Source organism: Lactuca sativa, chromosome 8 (genome assembly GCF_002870075.4).
Source record: "Lactuca sativa cultivar Salinas chromosome 8, Lsat_Salinas_v11, whole genome shotgun sequence".
Lineage (NCBI taxonomy): Eukaryota > Viridiplantae > Streptophyta > Magnoliopsida > Asterales > Asteraceae > Lactuca > Lactuca sativa.
The window spans coordinates 82,776,217-82,801,705 of record NC_056630.2 but is presented as its reverse complement, the minus strand read 5'-3'; the positions used below and the strand labels follow the sequence as shown (position 1 = coordinate 82,801,705).

Below are 25,489 nucleotides of genomic sequence, written 5' to 3'. Positions count from 1 at the left end.
CCGCATTATACTACGCAGAAATCTACGTTTACATGGACCGTGTAAATGAAAGGCTTGCATTTACACGGCCGTGTAAATCTCTGTAAAGCCAAAATCTTCATTTCTTTGATATCTTGCTCCTTGGTGCTCCGCAAGTCCCAAAATTTGTCCGCAACTCTTATTTACCTCCTCCAACAAGATCCTACCTCCAAAAGTCCCTGAAATATCACAAAAGTATGTGAATGAAATTGCCTCATGAAAAATCCCAAAAAACATGCAAAATGCATGAGTTTAAGCCTATATGCAATGTACTTTTATGAAATAAAGCTACAAAATGGGTACATGAAATTCACCTAACAATATTGTAATGTCTTTTGAAACTGAATTTTTGTAAAAGGAACGATATGATTATCTAAAATGACGATTATCCTTTTTTCATTAACATTATTGAAAATAATGTTATAAATACTAATACATACTTAGATTGGTTACCAAAATTAGGAAATTATAAGGGCTACATATTTTGTTCCCGGTCAATAAAATCTCCTCTAATTCTAACAATATTTGTTTGACGGTCTTGTTCTGCACGAAGCTTATTGATCTTTGCGTTTTCATTTTCAATCCACTTCTTATCTTGTTTCACTTCTTTCATAGCTTCAGCAACCCATTTTTCTTTTTCATTTACTTGTTCTGCTAGATCGTTTGCATGTTGATTTAGTGTGTGACTTCTTTCAGAGTCCCTTTCGTTTGCTTCTTCGACAACCTTCATAGGTTCGAACACGTCATCAGGCATTTTATCTGGGAGTGAGAAATTTGGGCCTTCCGGAAATGGGTTATGATATGAACAAACATAACAATCTTCTTCTGCATAATGCCAAACACTATCGTGAGATGAACTCATTCCAAAAAAAAAATCAACGTTGAAGATGCATGCTGGGTGCATTTTAAGGTCCAAAAGGAATGTCCGGAACAAGTGTCTGAAATAGCCATTCCGAAAAGTGGCTCCAGAATGGTGTTCCAGAATGAGGGTCCGAAATACTATTAGGAATCTATGATATTTAGTGTTCAGAATGACTACAGATACTACGAAGAATCTATAACTTTTATTGTTGGGAGATGACTACACATATGTTAGGAATTTATGACAATTACGTACAAAAGCAATGTCCGGAATAAGGGTCCGAAATAGCCAGTCTGGAACGTGGCTCCGGAATGAGGGTCCGAAATACTGTCAGGAATCTATGACATTTACTGTTCGGAATTACTACATATATGTTAGGAATCAATGACTTTTACCATTTGGAATGACTACATATATGTCAGGAATCTATGACAATTGTTGTTCCGAATTTTGGGTCCGAAATAGCAATTCCGAAATGTGGCTCTTGGATGTGTTTCCAGAATAGTGTCAGGAATCATAACCATAGTAAATGTCATATAAAGGAATTCAAGCGTCCAAACTCTTTACCTTGTTAAATTTACTACTAAAAGTTCATTTATCATAATCCCAAGAGATGAAATACCGCCATTGTGGCTCTCAAGGTATTATAAGGACATCAACAAATAGAAATAACATTGGATGGATTTTTTACGATTGTCTTAAAGAGGTATGTGAGTTATCCTTTTATTATTTTTCTTTGAATTAATATTAATTTACACAATATACGTCATGTGTTTGATCTTAAATTTTCAAGGACCACAGTCTAGGTTTATTTGTTGGGTTGACAAAGCAAAAGACAATAATTCGTTGATAATCAGTAATTTATTTCGATTGAAGACGAAACTTGAAACCCAAAATATACACTTGAAGATAGTGTTAATTTGTAGTTGGATTTTCTTTTTTCGAATTGTTGTGTACAAGTTGTAAGCTTTATGTTCATCAACCAAGTTTCTGTAACGCTTATCAATCTTCTTGATATGTAATATTTACTTGTTTGTTTGTATTACTATGGTACCTGTAAATTATGTTTTTTCTATCTTTGTAATATGTAACAAATACTAGGGCAATAATAATATTTTACATTACATACTACAAATCAATTATAAACATAATTAATTGCAATTATATTGGCAATAAAAATACCATCAAGGGGTCTGGTATTTCCCATTATAATGGAGGAGGAAAAGGGTGCACGGTTTGGTCTGGTAGGCAGTATGAAACACATAAGCCTGGTAATATATCTAAACCATATCAAGACATTCATGGATGTTTTAATGATGTGATGTCGTAATAGCATGACCGCATGCTATATCCAAACTGTGCCATTTCCCACATAAACATGTATGATGGTTAAGATCAACAAAACAAGTTTTTTTTAAATCAACAACTCGATAAATGTTGGACAGGAGCAGAGACGGGATCTCTGTCGGGATCTTTGTTGCTTGCCATCGAACAGAGTTTTGCATCCTTTTATGAAGCACCATTTTTGCATACAATGGAGTACGATAGTCAAGCTCCCTCAAAAGTAAATATAATCGAATAAGGTTTGTGTACAAGTAATTAAATATATTTAATATTCACCTAGTATTTTATCTGCCATTAAACTGCGTTCAACGAAAGTCCGTTGAATGTAGTCACGAATTGCCTCGGTAAGCATTATTATCGGTATATTGTGTTGATTTACCGATAACACCAAAAAATTTGGAAAACATCAATGTTGACTACATTCCAACGGATGTTAGGGGAATAGTCTCTTGCCCATTTCGCATGACCGATGACGGTAAATACTTCACGAGCATCAGGGGTTAGTCGAAGGAAGTTTTCTTCAAAATCAAACACAATATATAAGTTGGATGTCATCCAGAACAAAGGTTGTACTGTTCTGCCAGAGATGCATCTTGTGCGTATATACTTGAACACACTTTTAGAAGTATACTCATGATAAGAACCAAGGAATACACGTTCTATGCAAGTACTAATGATATCGTCCATATTTGTTATGAATGATACTTCCCTGCCCTGTCTCAAAGCTTTTTTTAACCTCATAATGAACCAGGTACAACAATATATATTATTTTCCACGGCCAGACCAAATGCTATAGGGAGGGACTGGTTGTTATCGTCGATAGCAACCGCTACAAACATTGTTTTTAGCTAGTCCCCTCTAAGATGTATGCTACGTATGAAAATGACAAGCAAGAAGCAACCTATGAATGTATGGACCTATATGTTTTTGGGAACAAAAACGAATTAATTTAGATATAGAAACACTATCAATTTTAAAGAAACAATAGAAAAGTACAAAAAACAATATATATATATATATATATATATATATATATATATATATATATATATCATCCATCAATAGCCACAAAACAAGCTTCAAAACGATCCATGAAATCAGTTTTGATGTGCCTAAGGTTGTAAAGGTAAACATGTAGGTACTTAAAGCTTTCTTCGTGCTGATTGTCCAAGAAACTCATTTTGAAGCAGTTATAAGAGATATTTATGAATTACGTGGTTGAAGGTAAGGTTCTAAGCAAATGTGGACAAACACACACACACACACACACACACACACATATATATATATATATATATATATATATATATATATATATATAGAGAGAGAGAGAGAGAGAGAGAGAGAGAGAGGAGACGAAAAGAAAAAAATGAGGTTAAAATCCGGAATAGAAATTTCGGAATTACGACCACAACTCCAAAATGCTATGTTCCGGAACATGTAGTCATTTTATTAAAAAATAAATAAATAAATAAAAATTGTTATTTTTGTTAAAATGTTTGTTTATAAAGGTTAGATTTCTAAATTTTAGACACATTGAATTCATTGTTTAGTTTCTATGTATTTAAGAAAGTATTACATTTATTTTGAAGTCATATCAAATTTTTTCGGTAAAGAAAAATATGGTAAATAATAAATATGAAAAGCGGTTGTAAAAAGGTGAAACCATTTGCATTTATTTGGTGAAAAGCAGAAACCCATCGAACCTTTTCTATGTTGTTTTTACTGGCACGGTGGCACCTGGGTCTGACTCCGACCCACTATTTGCCTGTGGGGTTGGGTGTGAGCCCAACGGTCATCCACTCAATTTCAAATTTTCATTTTCCCAACGGCAATAATATCTTATACTTTATTTTACCTTTCCAAAAATAAATTATATATTCGCCAACAATTTTTATAAAATATTAATAGGCAAATTTCATGTTAAATGAATTGAGCTTTAATCATTACCTTGTTATCAATATTTAAAACATGTGATATAATTTTTTAATCAAATAAATTAGAAAGTTATAAACAATGATTTAAAATTTAGATAACGTATGTCGTTAACTTGCTTGTAAACTAATACAATATGCTTTTAAAAGTGAAATTTAATGATATTGTTTCTAAAATTGATTTTGACTCAAAATACTTGCATGTTATGTTTAATTCGTTCAATATTAATTTGGGCGAAAATGTTTTAACAAATATTTGAATAAATTACATAGGTCAAGTAATTTACAAAAAAATAATAAATTAGGTCATTTCATTTTGTTACCTAGACAATTCCCGTGGATTTAATCTCTAGATATTCCCCGTGGTTTTAATTTCTAAGAACATTGTGTGTGGGCAACTAGATGTAACACCATTTTGGTGTCACATCACATGTCACATCACCAATAATGTTATAACACCAATTGGGGAAATACTCAGCATGTTGCATCTTATTATAACACCAACTTTTTTTCCATTCTATAATTTTTTTTTTCAAATTTCTTTTTTTTTAAATTTAGACAAATATTTTTTAAATATAACATAATAAATAAAACATAATGTTTATAAATTATAAATAACATATACTAGAAACAATTTTTAAAGATTAAAATTAACCTAGAAATTAAATTACACGTAACATCCAAATTCAAAAAAAAAAACAACGTTATTCGTTAAAAAAACATTTTTTTAAAAAAACTAAACGTTATCGTTATTGTTACCATAGAAGATATAATCCGCCAAGTTTTCTCGAAATAGTCTGTGTTTATTTGTGTCCTGAATGTCAACAACTTGATGCAAATACTCCGTTGTTCCTGGTAGAAACTGAACATGTCCGGGCTCCGTTGGGATATAGTGTGCAATATTTCACCATTTATCTTCCACTACCATGTTATGCATTATGATACATGCATACATGATATATCGTAGAGTTTCTAAATCCAATTATCGTGCTGCATTTTCAACTATATGTCACTTCGCCTTCAGCACTCCAAAAACACGTTCCACATCCTTACGTGTTCTTTGTCTTCTCTTACAAAATTTGTCTCGTTCTTCAACCGGGTGGCGGAATGTCTTCACGAAAGTGGAATACTGAGGATATATTCCATCTGTAAGGTAATACTCATATTTGTATTCGTTTCCATTCACCGTGAAAGGAGCATCTGGGGCCTTTCCATTCAAAAGATCGTCGAATATTGGCAAATGATCAAGAACGTTGACGTCGTTGTTGGAACCCGCAACCCCAAAAAATGCATGCCAAATCCATAAATCTTGAGAAGCAACATCCTCTAAAACCAACGAAGGTGATCCATGATGACCACTTGCATATTGCCCTTTCCATGCTACCGGACAATTTTTCCATTTCCAGTGTGTGCAATCAATGCTTCCGATCATTACGGGAAACCCATGGTGTTCTTCATGCGCCGCATACTGTCACACCCCGAAACTGATGGCGGAAACGTTCCGGGGAAGAGGACGTCATGTATAGCATCACTACCAATGAATAACAACAATCATAGCAACACAACCATTACAGTGAATATTTGAATAAAATGTTTACATCTGTTTGAAACTCAGTTTGAAATACATCCAATAGTTTTACAAAATAAAAACTTAAAATCTCTAAATGCTTCGGTTCCTCGAAAATCCAACAAGTACCTGCCTACTGATTTCCTGAGAATAAAAGCAGTTTGAAAAATATCAGCATAAAGCTGGTGAGTTCATAAGCAGTAATTTGTAATCAAAACTTATTGATAAGCGAGCCGAAATGATTATGTAGTTTCAAGAAAATCCGATATTTTCTTTTGTGAAAAACGTAGTGTGATCGATTTCATATACAACCATGAATGTTCGTTTCTGAAAATCGTATACATATGCAAAATACTACTTCATGTGACTAGCTAAAGCTAATCATGAAATATACATATTTAAATGTAAAACTGTAGCATAAATGATTCGGTTTTTGAAAACCCTAGCTCGGCCAGTATGCATAGTGTGTTTAGTTCTATTTGGTATAAATAAAACTACTGAAGAAAACCAGGTTGGTAAACTATCGGTGATTTATACATAATGTGAGTCGTATAATCATGCTTGATATGACTAGAGACCTTTCCAACGTTCTTCAGGCGTTGACGTTAAATGACATTTGTACATCTTAGGCGTGCCCGCCAAACTGTAGCTAACAGTCAAGATGTGGGATTGTCAGTCCCGAATAGATCTATTCACAAACCTCACGCTCTCCCTCCAGGAGACTCTGGTTATACAGTGGTAGGATTTATCCTTGTACACCTAAGGGTACAGTAATGAAGTAGCGCCTCACAGTATCGTATAATCTAGTTTACATGTAATGCTGTAGCGTTATACCGTATTGAAAATCCGAAGGTATACCACGTATAGTGATAAGTTACAGTTATGAAAATCATGATAAAACAGTGATATAAACTGTAAACGGTTTCTGTTCCAGTGCATATGTTTAGTAGAGAAGTTCCTATGCTTGATAAGTTTGTAGAGAAATCCCAAACTATACCGATTATAGTTTGCATGTATAACGTAACGAATAACGTGTCCGGAAAACTATGCAATTTTGTGAAAACGTCCCTTATGCTCAACATAGTGCAAAAGGGAAATAAAGTATGAAATTTGCATAAGTTTTATGTATATTCCTGAAAACATTTATGTTTAGCTTATAGGAAAAACATTTATGTTTAGCTTGTATTCCCCCCCCCCCCCCCCCTGAAAAGCTTAAAAATACGGAAAAATGTAGGGGTATGAACTCACTGTTGTTGTGTGGAGTTGTTGTCTGAAATGAAGATTCCCAAGTTGTTGTACGATACCCTTAACGAAATCCTAGTATCAAATAAATACGTATATGTATCTAAATTAGCGATTTCGATAAATAAATTGTCATAAGAACACTTGAATTCGGTTGAGCAATGTTACCAAGACTTGCTTGAATCGAAGAAATGGGTTTTCAGCCAAAAGTACCACTTAAAAGGTGTTTACGGTCTCTGAAGGTTGGCGAGTTTACGGTTTCTAAAGATTGGCGAGTTTACGGTTTCTGAAGATTGCCGAGTTTACGGCCGTAAACTCAAGAACTGAGTTTACGGCCGTAAACTCAAGAACTGAGTTTACGGTCTTTGAAGCTTGGACCGTAAACTCGGAAGAATGATGTTTGGATGCTGATTTCGACGAGCTGAGTGTTTCCAGACATTCCAAAGGGCTCCAAACGTGGTTTTCTCGATGTTTTCTGTATATTTTGTGAGTTTACGATTGATGAATCTTAGAGAGAGGAGGAGAGAATGCGGCTAGAAACGTCCCAATGAAGTCAGAGGCATCGCATTTATAGGGATGAGGTGAGGGGTCCACTCGTCACTGACCGTAAACAGGTTTACGGTCGTAAACAAGTTTACGGTCGTAAACCCACTTCGACCATAAATGTTTGATTTTTTTTCCAGATTTTCGGGTTTCCGCGCGATTTTTGGTTCCGATTCATAAATAATTTAATTAAATATAACTAGATTATTTTAATAAACTAAAGAGTTTGACGGAAAAGTTAACAAATTTGAATTTTTATTAACAGGATCGCGTAACGGAAACGAGATAAGTTTCGGGTTGTCACATCATTCCCCCGTTAGAGGGAATTTCGTCCCGAAATTCGAACCTAGAATACAAATCATGGATTAGGAAAGAGATGTGGATACTTCTGTTTCATCTGATCTTCGCGGTCGCACATGAATTCAGGCCCCCGCTTGGCATTCCAGCGAACCTTCACTATAGGGATGCGACTTTGTTTCGTTCGTTTGACTTCCCGATCCATGATTTCGACAGGTTCTTCCACGAAGTTGAGTTTCTCGTTGATTTCAATCTCGTCGAGAGGAATCACAAGTGTCTCATCGGACAGACACTTCTTTAGGTTCGATACATGGAAAACAGGATGGATGTTGCTGAGATCTTGCGGTAACAAGAGTTTGTATGCTACGGGACCGATCCTAGCAAGGATCTCGAATGGTCCGATGTACCTTGGGTTTAGCTTTCCACGCTTTCCGAAGCGTATCATGCCTTTCCAGGGTGAGACCTTCAGAAGGACGCGATCACCAACCTGGAACTCCAAGGGTTTTCGTCTCTTATCGGCGTAGCTCTTTTGCCTATCTCGTGAAGCTTTCAGTTGTTCCCGGATTACTACAATCTTCTCCGTTGTCTCTCGAATGATTTCAGGACCGGTGAGAGTACTGTCGGGGATTTGACCCCTGGCTAGCTGTGTGTCACCCACCTCAGCCCAGCACAGAGGGGATCTGCACTTACGACCATAGAGAACTTCAAACGACACAACCTTGATGCTGGTATGGTAGCTGTTATTGTAGGAAAATTCAACCAAAGGAAGATGAGTGTCCCATGACGCGCCGAAGTCAATGACGCAGGCTCTTAACATATCTTCCAAGGTCTGAATTGTTCTCTCACTCTGTCCATCAGTTTACGGATGATAAGCCGTGCTCATATCCAATTTAGTTCCAAGAGCCTTTTGCAAAGACTGCCAGAACCTCGATGTAAACCTGCTGTCTTGATCGGAGATAATGGGTGCAGGTACACCATGAAGGCGAACTATTTCTTGAAGGTATATCCGTGTGAGTCTCTCCATCATGAAGCTTTCTTTAATTGGTAGGAAGTGGGCGGACTTCGTCAACCGATCGACAATTACCCAGATGGCATCGTGCCCACTCGGAGACCTGGGTAACTTGGTGATAAAATCCATGGTTATCTTTTCCCACTTCTACTCAGGTATTTCTGGCTGTTGAAGTAAACCTGAGGGTTTTTGATATTCAACCTTCACCCTGGCGCAAGTCAGGCACTTGCCCACGAAGGTAGCAATCTCTACTTTCATTTTTGGCCACCAATAGAGTTGTTTGAGATCCATATACATCTTATCCGAACCTGGGTGAACAGAGTATTTAGTCTTGTGAGCCTCATTCATGACAACCTCTCTGTAACCACCGAACTTTGGGGTCCAGATTCGGTTCATGAAATAGTAGACTCCGTCTCCCTTGATCTCTAGATTCTTTTCCATTCCTCTCAAGGCTTCACCTAGCATGCTCTCTGGTTTTAAGGCTTCCAGCTGAGCCTCTCTGATCTGTGTGGACAGGTGGGAATGGATGGTCATTGTTAGTGCCTTCATCTTACGCCCTAAATACTCCTTTCGACTGAGGGCGTCTGCTACCACATTGGCCTTGCCGGGATGGTAGCGAATTTCGCACTCGTAGTCACTGAGTAGCTCGACCCATCATCGCTGTCTAATGTTTAACTCCTTCTGATTAAAGATGTGTTGTAAGCTCTTATGGTCGGTGAAGATAGTGCACTTGGTTCCATAGAGATAGTGTCTCTAGATCTTTAACGCAAAGACCACTGCTACCAAATCCAAATCATGAGTCATGTAATTGACCTCATGTGTTTTCAACTACCTCGAGGCATAGGCAATAACCTTTCCTCGTTGCATGAGCACACAGCCTAGGCCCTGATTGGATGCATCGCAGTAGACCACGAAGTCTTTCGTCCCTTCGGGCAGGGACAAGATAGGTGCGCTGCATAGGGCCTGCTTCAATGTTTGAAACGCAGTGTCTTGCTTGACTCCCCAACTGAAGGTTACACCCTTTTGTGTCAGGGTAGTTAAAGGCTTAGCGATTCTGGAGAAGTTTTGGATGAACCTGCGATAATAGCCCGCGAGACCTAAGAATTGCCGGATTTCTGTGGGTGTCTTTGGTGCAGACCAGTTCTCAATCGCTTTGATCTTGGAAGGGTCCACATGTATGCATTCTTTGCTAATCACGTGTCCAAGGAAATTCACCTTCCTAATCCAGAATTCGCACTTCGAGAATTTCGCATACAGCTTTTCTGCCCTTAACGTTTCCAACACATGCCTTAAGTGTTGTTTATGGTCATCCTCACTCCGCGAATAGACAAGTATGTCATCAATGAACACAATCACAAACTTGTCTAAGAAAGGACGGCACACCCGATTCATCAGGTCCATGAATGCTGCCGGTGCGTTAGTCAGACCAAAGGGCATTACTACAAACTCGTAGTGTCCATAGTGAGTTCAGAATGTTGTCTTGGGCACATCATTCTTGTGAACTCGCAAATGATGGTACCCTGATCTTAAATCGATCTTTGAGAAATAACTGGCTCCCTGATGTTGGTCGAAGAGATCGTCGATTCTTGGTAAAGGATATCGGTTCTTGATGGTCAGCTTATTCAGCTCTCGATAGTCAATGCACATCCGAAAGGATCCATCCTTCTTTTTCACAAACAAGATCGGAGCTCCCCAGGGTGAGGAACTCGGCCTTATGAATCCTTTGTTGATCAGCTCATTGAGCTGACTGGATAATTCTTGCATTTATGTTGGCGCTAAAAGGTAGGGAGATTTAGCTACAGGAGTAGCTCCAGGGATCAAGTCGATAGGAAACTAAACTTGACGTTCGGGAGGGATTCCTGGGAGATCTTCAGGGAAGACATCAGGAAATTTGCAGACTTCGAGGATGCTCTCGAGGTCTTTAACTTTTTATGCTTCGTCAACAACATGAGCTAGGAATGCATGGCACTCCTTCCGCAGATATTTCTGGGCCTTGATGAACGAAACGATACGGAGGTTCGAAATGAGCTTATCACCATAAATCATAAGGGTTTCGCCGGAAGGAAGATTGAGACGGACAGCCTTCTCGAAGCAAAGAATATCAGCATGATTGGAGATTAACCAGTCCATGTCAATAATGATGTCGAAGCTCTTAATGGACACATGCATAAGATCGATAGGAAGATAATAATTGTCTAGAGTAAGAGTGCAGCCTATGAATATGTCGTTAGTGCTCTCCTTCTTTCCGTTAGCCATCTCGACGGTAAATGTTTCTGTTAGAGGTTGGGATTTACATTTGATTAGGTGTTTAAATGAATGACTAACAAAACTCCTCTCCGCACCAGAATCGAAGAGAAGGCATGGATAAGAGTTGTCAAGGAGGAACGTACCCGTAACAATGGTAGGATCAGCAACTGCTTCATTCTAGCCCATAGCCAAAACTCTCCCTGTATTGCCACCATTTTTTGCCTTGGGGCAGTTTCTCCTGTAGTGCCCAGCCTCTCCACATCCATAACAAGTCTGACCAACGCCTGCTCCCGGGGCCTGGTTGGTTAGTTGAGATGGTGTCTTGCAGTATCAAGTTGTGTGTCCCTTCTTCCCACAGTTGTTGCAGATCAACTCACAGCAGGGCCCGTGATGATGGAAGTTACACTTGGTGCACAAAGGCAGTTTTCCAGCATAACCACCTGTAGGGGATTGGGTGGTTGGAACAGCAGTGGGAGCAGTAGCAGCATGAACTGCTACTATTTGTTGTTTCTTGGAGGGCTCCTGCGAAGACTGACCCTTTCGCTTATTGTCAGACTTCTTCTTCTTCCCACCGCTATCCTTTTGGGGTCTAGGGACAGTTGTCACTTCATCTAGATCGATTCCATGATCGATCAGAGTTTGTCCCAGATCCTTGGCGCTTTCAAACGTAGTTGGCCTAGCAGCCAAGACATTTCCTTTGGTGGGTTGCATCAGTCCCCAGATGTACCTCTCGATTTTCTTGCTTTCCGGGGTGACCATTCCCGGACAGAGAAGCGCCAGATCACAGAATCTAGCAGTGTAAGCAGCGATGTCGGAACCCTTCATCTTCAAGTTCCAGAGTTCGTGCTCCAACTTTTGCACTTCGCCCCTCGGGCAGTACTCCGCTAGCATGAGCTCCTTAATCCTTTCCCAACCCATGGCATTAGCCACTAGCAGGGTTAGGGTTTTGACTCGACCATTCGACCAGGTCAAGGCTCTGACGGTGAAGATGCAGGCGGCGAATTTCACCTTGTTTGCTTCCGAACAGACGCAAATTTCGAAGATGGATTTGATCTTCTCGAACCATCGAGTCAGGGCGATGACACCTCCATTTCCATCGAAGGACTTGGGTTTTGCAGTCATGAAGTCCTTGTAGGAACACTCTTTCTGATGTCCCTGACCTCCATCTTGTCTCTGTGGGTCGGTTCCACCTCCAGCTCCTCCAGCGTTCACTTGTGCCATTGCTGCAGTCACGGCGGCGGTAACTGTTGCCTGGAACATGATATGGTCGAACTGAGGAGGTGGTGGTGGTGGCGGAGTGTCGTTGTTCCTTCTGATGGGTCTTGGTCGGGGAGGCATCTTGTTCTAGAAACAATCAGGAAGAATAGGATGGTAAGTCCTCGAGACATATAGAAACAAAATATATCTCATCCTGATAATGAAAGTATTCTACCGAGCGATAATCATAGAAAGGTTACTAACACAAGTAAGTTATCGCTTAAGGACGGAGAGGTAGCAATACTTAGAGCGAATCCGTGTACTAAGTTTGACTCTAGAGAAAATACTCCTATAGTATTTCATGTGAGATGATTTTTGGTAAGTTTTAGGCCTGCTGTAGCACCACAGTCACTCCCAAACACATGTTGGTCATGTCTTGACTGAATATAGTTGATCAGGCTATATTCACCCTAGACATGATTACATAACTGCCTAGGTTTAACCGCAGCGTTCCAACATCCAAAATACTTTTGTTCAGTTCTACTAGCGACACGAATCCTATTATGTATGCATGCTCGTATACTTCTTATAAAAATACTTATATTTTGAAAGTATACTTTTAGCGTAGAGCACTTAGGCCCCTTAGTGTTTATAGTTGTATACCATGTAAGGTTCGGTATACTAGTTCGCTATAAACATGGGCTCTGATACCAATCTGTCACACCCCGAAACCGATGGCGGAAACGTTCCGGGGAAGAGGACGTCATGTATAGCATCACAACCAATGAATAACAGCAATCATAGCAACACAACCATTACAGTGAATATTTGAATAAAATGTTTACATCTGTTTGAAACTCAGTTTGAAATACATCCAATAGTTTTACAAAATAAAAACTTAAAATCTCTAAATGCTTCGGTTCCTCGAAAATCCAACAAGTACCTGCCTACTGATTTCTTGAGAATACAAGCAGTTTGAAAAATATCAGCATAAAGCTGGTGAGTTCATAAGCAGTAATTTGTAATGAAAACTTATTGATAAGCGAGCCGAAATGATTATGTAGTTTCAAGAAAATCCGATATTTTCTTTTGTGAAAAACGTAGTGTGATCGATTTCGTATACAACCATGAATGTTCGTTTCTGAAAATCGTATACATATGCAAAATACTACTTCATGTGACTAGCTAAAGCTAATCATGAAGTATACGTATTTAAATGTAAAACCGTAGCATAAATGATTCGGTTTTTGAAAACCCTGGCTTGGCCAGTATGCATAGTGTGTTTAGTTCTATTTGGTATAAATAAAACTACTGAAGAAAACCAGGTTGGTAAACTATCGGTGATTTATACATAATGTGAGTCGTATAACCATGCTTGATATGACCAGAGACCTTTCAAACGTTCTTCAGGCGTTGACGTTAAATGACATTTGTACATCTTAGGCGTGCCTGCCAAACTGTAGCTAACAGTCCAGATGTGGGATTGTCAGTCCCGAATAGATCTATTCACAAACCTCACGCTCTCCCTCCAGGAGACTCTGGTTATACAGTGGTAGGATTTATCCCTGTACACCTAAGGGTACAGTAATGAAGTAGCGCCTCACAGTATCGTACAATCTAGTTTACATGTAATGCTGTAGCGTTCTACCGTATTGAAAATCCGAAGGTATACCACGTATAGTGATAAGTTGTAGTTATGAAAATCATGATAAAACAGTGATATAAATGATGCGTTTTGGACATATGATCTTTCCTATGTGCACATACAACCCTATAGCTTGGATCTAGGTTTCTCTAATTGAACATGCGATATGTCCAAGACTTTCATGTCTAGATCTAATGTAAACTAACAATCAAAACATGTGAAAACAGATCTAGAATAATACCTTGAGTTACTTGCTTGAAACCTTCTTCTTCTTGGAGCTTAGAGTCACAATTGTCACTCCTCTAATGACTTACAAACACCAACTAGCAAGAAGATGATTTGAGAGAGGTAAGGAAGAGGGAAATCGGCTCTAGGATTACTCCAAGAACAAGGGTGTCGATTTCCACAACCCCAAGGGTCTATTTATACTGTGAGCTCCTAGGGTTTCACCCTAAAACCCTAATTGGATAACTTAGCCTCAAAGCAATCCAATATCCCTTCTAGATAAGGCCTTGGACGATTTCTAGGTGATCCACATCCCTAAAATCGTCCACCCCATATTCATAAGGATTCTTAGCTCAAAATACAACTATCACACATTTGACAGTTTATACCCCTTTCATCAATTAATCTCTTTAAGTCACCAAATTAATTCCTAATTAATTTATGACTTATATTAATCAAATAATATTATTATTCCTTTAACATATTATTCTTATAATACATTAATAATAATATCTCTTCTCTCTATATAAATCACCCTGTCAAGTTGCTATGGTGAACGCAACCCAAAAGGACCATGCACAATCGACTCAAGTACTTACCAAATATAGTTACAGCCTTAGACACTAATCCAACAATACACGTCTCCAAATGTCTCAACAACACCCCTTTGACAATGTATACAAACTCTCCCTTGCGGTTCTTTCAAACATTCTCATATAGTCGTCCATGGTGTCGGGTGACTCCCCCATAGCCATCAAACGAATGGCCGCAACACATTTCTGCAACGTTGTAAACCCTCGTCTACCTCTACCATCATATCTCAATTGAAAAAATTCATACCTAAGCATTAATTAACTACAGTTTAAAAATATATTGCATATGTTGTAAAATTAAAGAAACATGTACTAGATTTTTATTTATTTTGTATAAAAGTATAGTAAAGAAGCGATACCGGCTTTCCAAGGCGTTGGCGATCCGTAGGAACACATTTCTACTCAAACGAAATCTTATTTTGAAGTCCTTCGACCCGTATACACAATTATCCGCAAAATAATCACGATATAGATGTTCGTGTCCTTCCTTGGAATTTCTGTTTAACATAGCATGTATTGTTAGTAGAGGGGCTGAGTCTGGTTGTAGCAGGTCGGTAGTGTAATAATAATACATGATCCTGAAGAAAATATCGTCATCTGAATTATCGGACGAGTCGAAAGGGTCCATATTTTTTTTTTGAAGATAATTAAAACTATGTAGAGAGAACAAGATAAATTGTGTGAAATTTTTTATAAAATGGTAGGTATTTATAAGGTAAATGATTTTTTTTAATAGTTAATTTTTTATATATATAAAAGAACCGTTGCCAAAGAAACCTTTGAAAAACGTTTGAAATCTGTGTGTTTCATCCGGTCGTGACGCCAACGAGTTCCACCCTCAACGATCAAAAACGAGAAGGGGGCGGTGTTCCCCCATCAAGACGCCGTTAAGGTGTGCCACGTCTGCACAACAAGCATGAGCATTGCCCATACCGTCTCGTCTAAGGTAATTGGTCTTACTTATATGAAATGTTGTTTTCTTTATACTAGTTTTTGATATAGTTTATCCTTTTCATATATATATATATATATATATATATATATATATATATATATATATATATATATATATATATATATATATATATATATATATATATATATATATATATATATATATATATATATATATATAAAAGTAGGTTAATGCGAAAACATAAATATCTAGCGAAAACAAGAAAACATATTTTATCTTATAAAAATCAAACACAAGTGCTATGAAAATTAAATTTATTAACAATAGATTAAAAGATAATAAGTTTATATTCGATTGTGTTCTGATAATATAGATATAAAGACGGTTTTAACAACTATTTTTTTTCACGTCCTTAACCACTTTTAAATTCATGTTTTCATAATAAAAATGTCAAAATCATGCTTTGCTAATATGAAACAATTTCTCATGTATCGTCGATTATCATCATGTAGTTCAAAAATTAGATTGATTATTGTCCAAAATTTAAGGTTGATGTGGCGTAATCTCATAGTTTTCTTTTGTTTTCGCGTTTTCGCAAATTATTTGTATTTTCGCATTAACCCTCCTCTCTCTCTCTCTCTCTCTATATATATATATATATATATATATATATAGAGAGAGAGAGAGAGAGAGAGATAGAGAGAGAGAGAGAGAGTTAGGTTCAAATGTTTCTACTATCTATTGTGTGCATGTAGGATTAATTATGGACCAATCATTTTAATTATTTTAAGAAAGTAATTAATGCATATTAAATGCTGAATATTTAACTAATACTCATTATATTTTCAACATGTAATTTGCATTAGTTATTTTCTTAAAATAAATAAAATGATTGGTCCACAAGCAATCCTACATGCACACAATAGATAGTTGGAACACAATAACCTAACTATATATATATATATATATATATATATATATATATATATATATATATATATATATATATATATATATATATAGGGATGTCAACGTGGGCAAACGGGGCGGGGAGCGCAGCTCCCACCCCCGCCCCCGAAATTTTCCCGTTCCCCCACCCCCGCCCCCGCCCCCGGAATGTTCAGCCTTCCTACCCCCGCCCCCGCCCCCGCCCCCGAATCCCCTTTATTACCCCCACCCCCGTTCCCCCCGCCCCCGATTGATTTTGGGCTACTTTTTTTGGCTAAAAGAATTTATTATTTAGGCTAAAAGAAGCTATTTTTTAGATAAAAAATAATTATTTATAGCAAAATTTTATATGTTAAAAATAAAAAAGTTATGGCATTTTAAAAAATTATGCTAACAACTTAAAAACATGTTTTTTGATGAATTTTGGAAGCTCAAAATCATGTTATTGTTTATTATATTTATATAATTAATATATATAAATATATGTGTAATTTATTAACGGGGTCCCCATGGGGATTTCGGGACGGGATTGCCTACCCCCGCCCCCGTCCCCGCCTCTGATTTTTTTTTTTAAAAATCCCTCAAACGGGACGGGGCCCCCACGGGACTTATATATATATATATATATATATATATATATATATATATATATATATATATATATATATATATATATATATATATATATATATATATATACACACACACACACATGAGAGCGTTCAATTGAGAACATTTCTAATTGCGAGAACATTTTAGAACAAATTTGGACAACATAATTTTTCTTAATTAAAACTATAAAATAATATTTATAAAAATTAATCAATTGTTACAACCAATTAAAAAACCCACTAACCAAAACTACTCACCACCCAACCAACACCACTCATCACCACTACCTACCACCCACCACCACCTCCACCACCACCACCAACCACCGCTCATCACCACCACCCACCTCCACCACCGCCCGTTACCACCACCCCCACCCATCATCCACCACAACTATCACCACCTACCACCACCACCCATCACCACCACCCCTACCCACCTTAATCACATATCACCGCCACCCACCACCACCACCAACCACCACCCACGACCACCCCCTGTCACCACTCACAAAAACCATAACCCGCCACAACTAGCATCCGCTACCACCATCACCACCCCCACCCATCACCCACCAAAACAAACCACCCATCACCACCACCCCCACCAACCTCAATCACCGATCACCACCACCCGCCACCACCAAATCCACCACCACCCTCTACCACCGCCCACCACCACCACCCATCACCACCACCTCCACCCACCACCCACCAAAACCACCACTCGTCACCACCATCACCACCCAACCACCACCACCCACCATCACCATCCACCACCACTACCTACCACCCACCAGTATCTCCACTAACCATCACCACCACCAACCACCACACCCACCCACCACCACTCATCACTACCGACCACCACCACTCATCACCATCACCCACCTCAACCATTAACTGATACCACTACCCCCACCTGTCACCCACAAAAGCCACCACCTGCCACCACCATTACGACCTACCTCCACCACCCATCACCACCTTCCCCACCCACCTCAATCACCCATCACCACCAACCACTACCATCCACCACCACCTACCACCACCTCCACCCACCACCCACCAAAACCAGCACCCGCCACCAACACCTGCCCCCATCACCCCCACCAAAACCACCACCCACCCGCCTCCACCACTTACCCACTACCTACCATTATGACAACTACATGTCATTACCACCCATCACCACCACCCGCCTCCACCATCCATCACCACCCCCACCTGCACCACCACCCCCACCACCTATCACCACCACTAGCCTCCACCACCCATCACCACCCCACCCATCACCCACCAAAACCAACATACACCATCGCCACCCTCACCACCCACCCACCCACCATCACTTATCAGCTTCACCCGTCTCCACTACTTGCCACCGCCACCTGCCACCCACTATAATCACCACCACATATGTCACCCCCACCACCCTTCATAACCACCAACCACCTACCACCAAACATCACTACACACCACCACTACCTATGATTATTTGTATATAATCACATGTGGTTATTTGTATTTAATCACATATGATTTTATGGACAATATTCTTTTTTGTCCATATAAATCATGTGATTAGATACATATAATCACATGTGATTAAATATATTTAATCAAATGTGATTAGATATATTTAATCACATATGTCATTATTGCGTTCTCGATTCAATAATTATTTTTTCTCAACTTTAATCATATGTAATTAGATACGTATAATCTCATGTGATTATATGTATCCAATCACATATGATTTACATGAATAATATTCATTTTTGATTTTTTTGTTTCAATAATTTTTATCATATATTTAAACACATGTGATTATAAGTATTTAATCACACGTGATTATAAGTATTTAACCACATGTGATTATAAGTATTTAATCACTTATGATTAATGTGAACATACATTTGTTTTAATGTTCTTGATTCAATAGTTGTTCTCGTGTATATAATTACATGTGATTATGTATATTTCATCATATATGATTTATTGAATCAAGAACATGAAAACAAATCTTTTTCGCATAAATCATATTTGATTAAATACACGAGACAAACTATTGAATTAAAAATGCAAAAATGAATATTGTCCACAAAAATCATATGTGATTAAATACATATAATCACATGTGATTATATGTACCTAATTACATATGATTTATGTGGGCAAGATTCATTATTTATTTCTCAATTCAATAGTTGTACACATGTACTTAATCACATGTGACTATATGTATCAAATCACATATGATTTATATTGGTGATATTCGTTTTCGTATTTTTGATTCAATATTTTTTCTTATGTATTTAATCGTATGTGATTGTATGTATTTAATCACATATGATTAATGTGGAAAATGAAAAACCATTGAATCAAAAACGCAAAAATGAATCTTGTGTACATAAATCATATGCGACTAAATGTATAAGAATTATCGAACGAGAATGCGAAAATGAATATTGTCCATATAAATCATATTTTATTAGATACATATAATCTCATGTAATTAAATACACAAGAACAACAACTGAATCGAGAACGTGAAAATGAATATTTTCCATATAAATTCTATGTGATTAGATACATATAATCACATGTGATTGTATACGTTTAATCACATATGATATATGTGGACAAAAATTTATCTTTGTGTTCTCGATTCAATTGTTATTCTCGTGTATATAATCATATGTGATTATATGTACGATTTATAAACATCATTATTTTTTGTATAGACATCATTATTTTTTGTCCATATAAATCATATGTGACATCATTATTTTTTGTCGATATAAATCATATGTGATTAGATACATATAATCACATGTGGTTATATGTATTTAATCACATATAATTACAATTGACAAAGAACAATTACTGAATTGAGAATGTGACAATGAATCTTATCAACATAAATCATATATGATTGGATACATATAATCACATGTGATTATATGTATTTAATCATATATGATTTATGTCGACAATATTTCTTTTTGCGATTTCAATTGAATAATTGTTTTTATGTATTTAATCACATGTGATTTTATGTATATAATCATGTATGATTTGAGGTGGACAAGATTCATTTTTGCCTTCTCAATTCAATAGTTGTGCTCATGTACTTAATCACAAACAATTATACATATAATCAAATGTGAGAAAATACATGAGAACAACTATTGAATCGACAAAGAAAAAATGAATTGTGTCCACATAAATCATATGCGATTAGATTCATATAATCATACGTGATTAGATATATTTAATCACATATGATTAATGTGGAAAAATGAAAACTATTGAATCGAAAACACGCGAATCTTGTGTACATAAATCATATGTGGCTAAATGTAAAAGAGCAACCGTTTAACAATATTCTGAAAGTGAATATCGTCTATATAAATCATATCTGGTTAGATACATATAATCTCATGTAATTAAATACACAAGAGCAACAACTGAATCGACAACACACGAAAATGAATATTTTCAATATAAATTCTGTGTGATTAGATATATATAATCACATGTGATTATATGTATTTAATCACATATGATATATGTGGACAGTATTTATCTTTGTGTTGTTGATTCAATAGCTGTTCTCGTATATATAATCATATAGGATTATATGTATCTAATCACATATGATTTATATTGACATCATTCTTTTTGTCCATATAAATCAGATGTAATTATATACGTATAATCATATGTGATTAGATGTATTTAATCACATATGATTAAAGTTGAGAAAGAACAATTACTAAATCGAGAATGTGATAATGAATCTTATCCACATAAATCATATGTGATTAGATACGTATAATCACATGTGATTTTATGTATTTAATTATATATGATTTATGTAGACAATATTTATTTTTGCGTTTTCGATTAAATAATTGGTTTTGTGTATTTAATCACATGTAATTATATTTATATATAATCACATATGATTTGAGGCTAACAAGATTTATTTTTGCCTTCTCGGTTCAGTAGTTGTGCTCCTGTACTTAATCACATGTGATTATACACATAATCAAATGTGATAAAATACACGAGAACAACTATTGAACCAATAAAGCGAAAATCAATTGTGTCCACATAAACCATATATGATTAGATCCTAGATAATCACATGTGATTAGATGTATTTAATCACATATGTTGAATGTGGATACATATTTGTTTTCGTGTTCTTGATTCAATTTTTTGTTATCATGTATATAATCACATGTGGTTATATGTATCTAATCACATATGATTAGATACACAAAAATGAATCTTAGCCACATAAATCATAAGTGATTAGATACATATAATCATATGTAATTATATGTATCTAATCACATATGATTTATGTGGACAATATTCATTTTCGTGTTCTTGATTTAATAATTGTTCTCGTGTATTTAATCACATGCGATTATACGTATCTAATCACATATGATTTATGTGAATAAGATTCAAATTTGCATTCTCAATTCAAAAGTTGTTATCATGTATTTAATCTAGTTGCTATTGTGTATTTAATCATATGTCACTTTATGTATTTAATCACATACGATTAATATGGACAAAGAACAACTATTGAATCGAAAACATAAAAATGAATTTTATGCATATAAGTCATATGTGATTAGATCATATAATCACATGTGATTTAATCCACAAGAACAATTAACAAATCGAGAACACGAAAATGAATCTTGTCTGGTTGTCTCACTAGAACAAACTATATTCTGCCTTTCCTTGTTCATTCTACTGGATTAGGGTATCCGTGAACAATAACATAAAATAATTAATGCCTACAAAATATGAGAGTTAGTGTAACTCACCTCCTCTAACTTGAAAATTAGCTAGCTTGAGCTAGATGGATCATTTCCTTTCCAAGAACCTACATAACAATTATAACATTATTTAGCTTGTGCTTTGTTGTATTACTCTTATAAAACTTATGTATATATTTCCTTATTTTCTCTTTGATTGTAGTGCTCTATTTGGGATCTGTTTTCTTACCTTTCATCCCATTCTTAAATTTCAATAAAATAATATTAGTAAAGTACCCCCTTTTTATATATCCATAAATATAAATATCTCTTTCTAATGATTTTTGGTTGATTTTATATTAAATTTACAAGTTAGCAACTTTAAACTGTCACTTTCTGGACCACTCAACACTCATGGAATAAACTGTACCAATCTACTAAGAATTACACTAGTTCCTTTATATGTGGGAAACTATACATCCATATCTAACTATAGGCTTTAGAATTTTAACATTTGAAGTTCGGATGAATTTATTATGATTTTTTGAAAACAATGCATCAAATCTGTAACAACATGGACCAGCATAAGAAGATTGCCAATTTTACCCCTCAAGGAGTTGGAATTTCGAAATGTGATTCAAATTTTGAAGAAACTAGACACACTAAGATTTCCAGAAAACTAAGTCTCATGATTTTTAGATTTTCTTATTGACCTGCGCATATTTTAAAAGTTGGAGGACAGATTTGGGAATATTGATCGTAATAGCTTCTAAATCACTTTTGGTGTTCTATTAAGTAATTAATGATGAAGTCTTAAGTTTATCACTTTTAACATGATTTTTGGTTACTTATTAGGCTATAGAGATGTGAAATTCAATTTAAACTAAGGGCCTTAACAATATAACAAACACCTGGTGTGCATGAAATCCTATAGTGACCATCCACTCTCTAATAGACTCCAATTCATCCCCTAGAGCTTACTATTTTCAATAAAAACAATCCACTGTACATATAATTCCTCACAAAAGCAAGCAAATGAACAAGCAAGTTTTTAATTCATCAACAACAGGATAACATAAAGGAATTTTGCAAGTAGAATGTCTTCTATGATGTGAAATCAAGTATTAGACATCGATTAGTCGTTCATTATAAGATTAATTTCATGAATTTTATGAGAAATCGATTCAACTTAAGTTGAAAAAACGCAGGTGTATAAACTGACAAATTATTACCTGGAAGCTCTTATAGACCGATTTTGTAGAGATCAATTTCACTGTTGATTAGGACTTGCCGGAGAGACAGTTAACGATGAGCCCTGTCAATGGTGATGTTGGTTCAAATTACCCAGAAAGATGTGTAGAGAGAGAAAGATATGTAAAGAGAGAAACGTGAAAGAGAGATATGTAGAGAGAGAAATAGAAGAGAGATATGTAGAGAAAGAAAGATATATATAGAGAGAAATAGTAGAGAGATACATAGAAAGAGAAAGATGAGAGAGATTCGTAGACATAGAAAGAAGAGAGAGAATGTCTATAAAAATAAATATAAAGTTCTAACTACATTAATAAAATTAAAATATTTTTTTAACATATCATTAAAATTTCAACATTTAAAAATTAGTAGTCAAAATTTGTTCTCAAATGTTCTCACAATAAGAAATGTTCTCGATTGAACATACTTATATATATATATATATATATATATATATATATATATATATATATATATATATATATATATATACACAGAGAGAGAGAGAGAGGTAGGTTCCGTTGAGATTAAAAATAAAAATAGAGATCTTGAGATTCAACCTCAACCGTATATTTCACATATGCCGTTCTAACCCTCTGGTTTACCGGTGCGACAGGCTTGTTATAATTATAAATGATTATATAGCGTCGTCTGTTCCTTTCTCCTCCGCCACCGTCCCCACAAACACAACCATCACCGCCACCACCACCTCTGACACCAGCTGGTGCCACCACAGTCACCTCCGTCATTTATACCACCGCCACCTCTGTCACTACTACATCTTCTGCCACCAACTGTCATAATCATTTATGATTACACAGTTTGTGAACAAACATATATCTATAATCATTTATAATTAGGCATATACATATAGACATGTATAGCCATATATGATTATATCTCTATGTCATATAATATATTTATGATTAGGCATACTCTGCTGCTGTTGGTACGTCGGAGCGTTAGAACGGTAAATAAAATCAACAAAATACAACCATGATGTTTAAACTACTTCATGAACAATGGCGTGGTCTTTTAATGTTGTAGAGTAGTTACCAAATTTGATAACCAGTACAATTGATCCACACAAAGCATGAATAAATAACCGTAAAAAAAACTAAATGGTATTCAATGTTGGTGGGTGGGGACCACTTTTATATGATATTGATATAATTTAAAGAAAAAATAAATAATAATAATAAAACAAAAAAATCATAAAAATAAAGAAGTTATTTTAGATTAAATATTTAGGGGGCGTTCGGATAAATTAGATTATAGCTTCTTAACTTATTGCTTATTAGCTTATTTGCGGTGGGAATAAACATTAAGCAAGGAGGGAGATGCTTATTAAAATCAGCTTATTTAGCTTTTACCTACCACAATAACCTGATTTTTAAGGATTCTCATCCAAACACTTAAAATTAACTTATTGTGGTGAGAATAAGCAATAAACAATAAACATCATCTTTTTTCCCTATCCAAACACCCCTTTAATAAAGAAAACCATAACGGACCATCACTCATATAATTGAAACCGTAAGTACCATAAAATTAAAATAATAATAATAATAATAAATAAATGTAAACCAAAGATATCGGTTATGTAATTTAGTGGAGAATACTTATTTGTTTTTATAACAGAATCGATCTTAGTTTTTTTTTTTTGATACTTTTTGTTTAAGATAGTGATGTGTACATAATATTTTTTAGTTATACATAACAATTTATGCATTGGATGGTTGTATTATACGATTGTGTAAAACATAAATTGTTGTGTATTGCTAAAAAATGGTGTGTATAGATTATCATTATGTACATTAAGATATCTTACACGGTTAGCATTTAAACCTTAATAAATATTTCATAACCATTATGTACATTAAGATCCTCCTTAATAAATGAAGGTTTTTTTTGCCACATGTCAATCTCTCGTAAGTTTTGATACTTGTCATTTTGTGGTATTTTTTAAATAAATATTATTCACTTGTCAAATTTTGGTTTGTTTCAATTTTTAAAATTAAAGTCATATACTATACATGTAAAGTATTAAATATCATATATATGATATTAAATTGCAATAAATACGTTTATTGATTTCTTATTTTAAAGTTGTACATTAAAAATATTTTATATTTACGCTTTAATTTAATGTTTAAATTTTTTTAAAATCAACCCGTATAATACACGGGTTAGCATTTAAAATTTAATAAATATTTCCTAAGTTGTAGTAAAATACCGATCGGTAGCTATTT

At 35.6% G+C, this 25,489-nt stretch overlaps 2 protein-coding genes across 2 annotated transcripts; one reads left to right on the top strand and one right to left on the bottom strand.

Moving 5' to 3' along the window:
• Nucleotides 1–5,168: 5,168 nt before the first annotated feature.
• Nucleotides 5,169–5,591, bottom strand: LOC111897861 (uncharacterized). The gene has a single exon (XM_023893801.1). The coding sequence runs from the start codon at nucleotides 5,589–5,591 to the stop codon at nucleotides 5,169–5,171; it is 423 nt and encodes a 140-aa protein (XP_023749569.1).
• A 6,890-nt stretch (nucleotides 5,592–12,481) lies between these two features.
• LOC111897862 (extensin-like) lies at nucleotides 12,482–18,707 on the top strand. The gene is made up of 2 exons (XM_023893802.2): nucleotides 12,482–12,529; nucleotides 18,138–18,707. Exons 1-2 carry the CDS (start codon nucleotides 12,482–12,484, stop codon nucleotides 18,705–18,707), a joined length of 618 nt encoding a protein of 205 aa, XP_023749570.2.
• Nucleotides 18,708–25,489: the final 6,782 nt, after the last annotated feature.

Coding starts and splice junctions, on each gene's coding strand:
- LOC111897862 (XM_023893802.2), top strand. CDS start 12,482: ATGAAAGTATTCTACCGAGCGATAATCATAGAAAGGTTACTAACACAA. Junction 12,530..18,137: donor TAGAAAGGTTACTAACACAA/GTAAGTTATCGC, acceptor CACCCACAAAAG/CCACCACCTGCCACCACCAT.
- LOC111897861 (XM_023893801.1), bottom strand. CDS start 5,591: ATGATCGGAAGCATTGATTGCACACACTGGAAATGGAAAAATTGTCCG.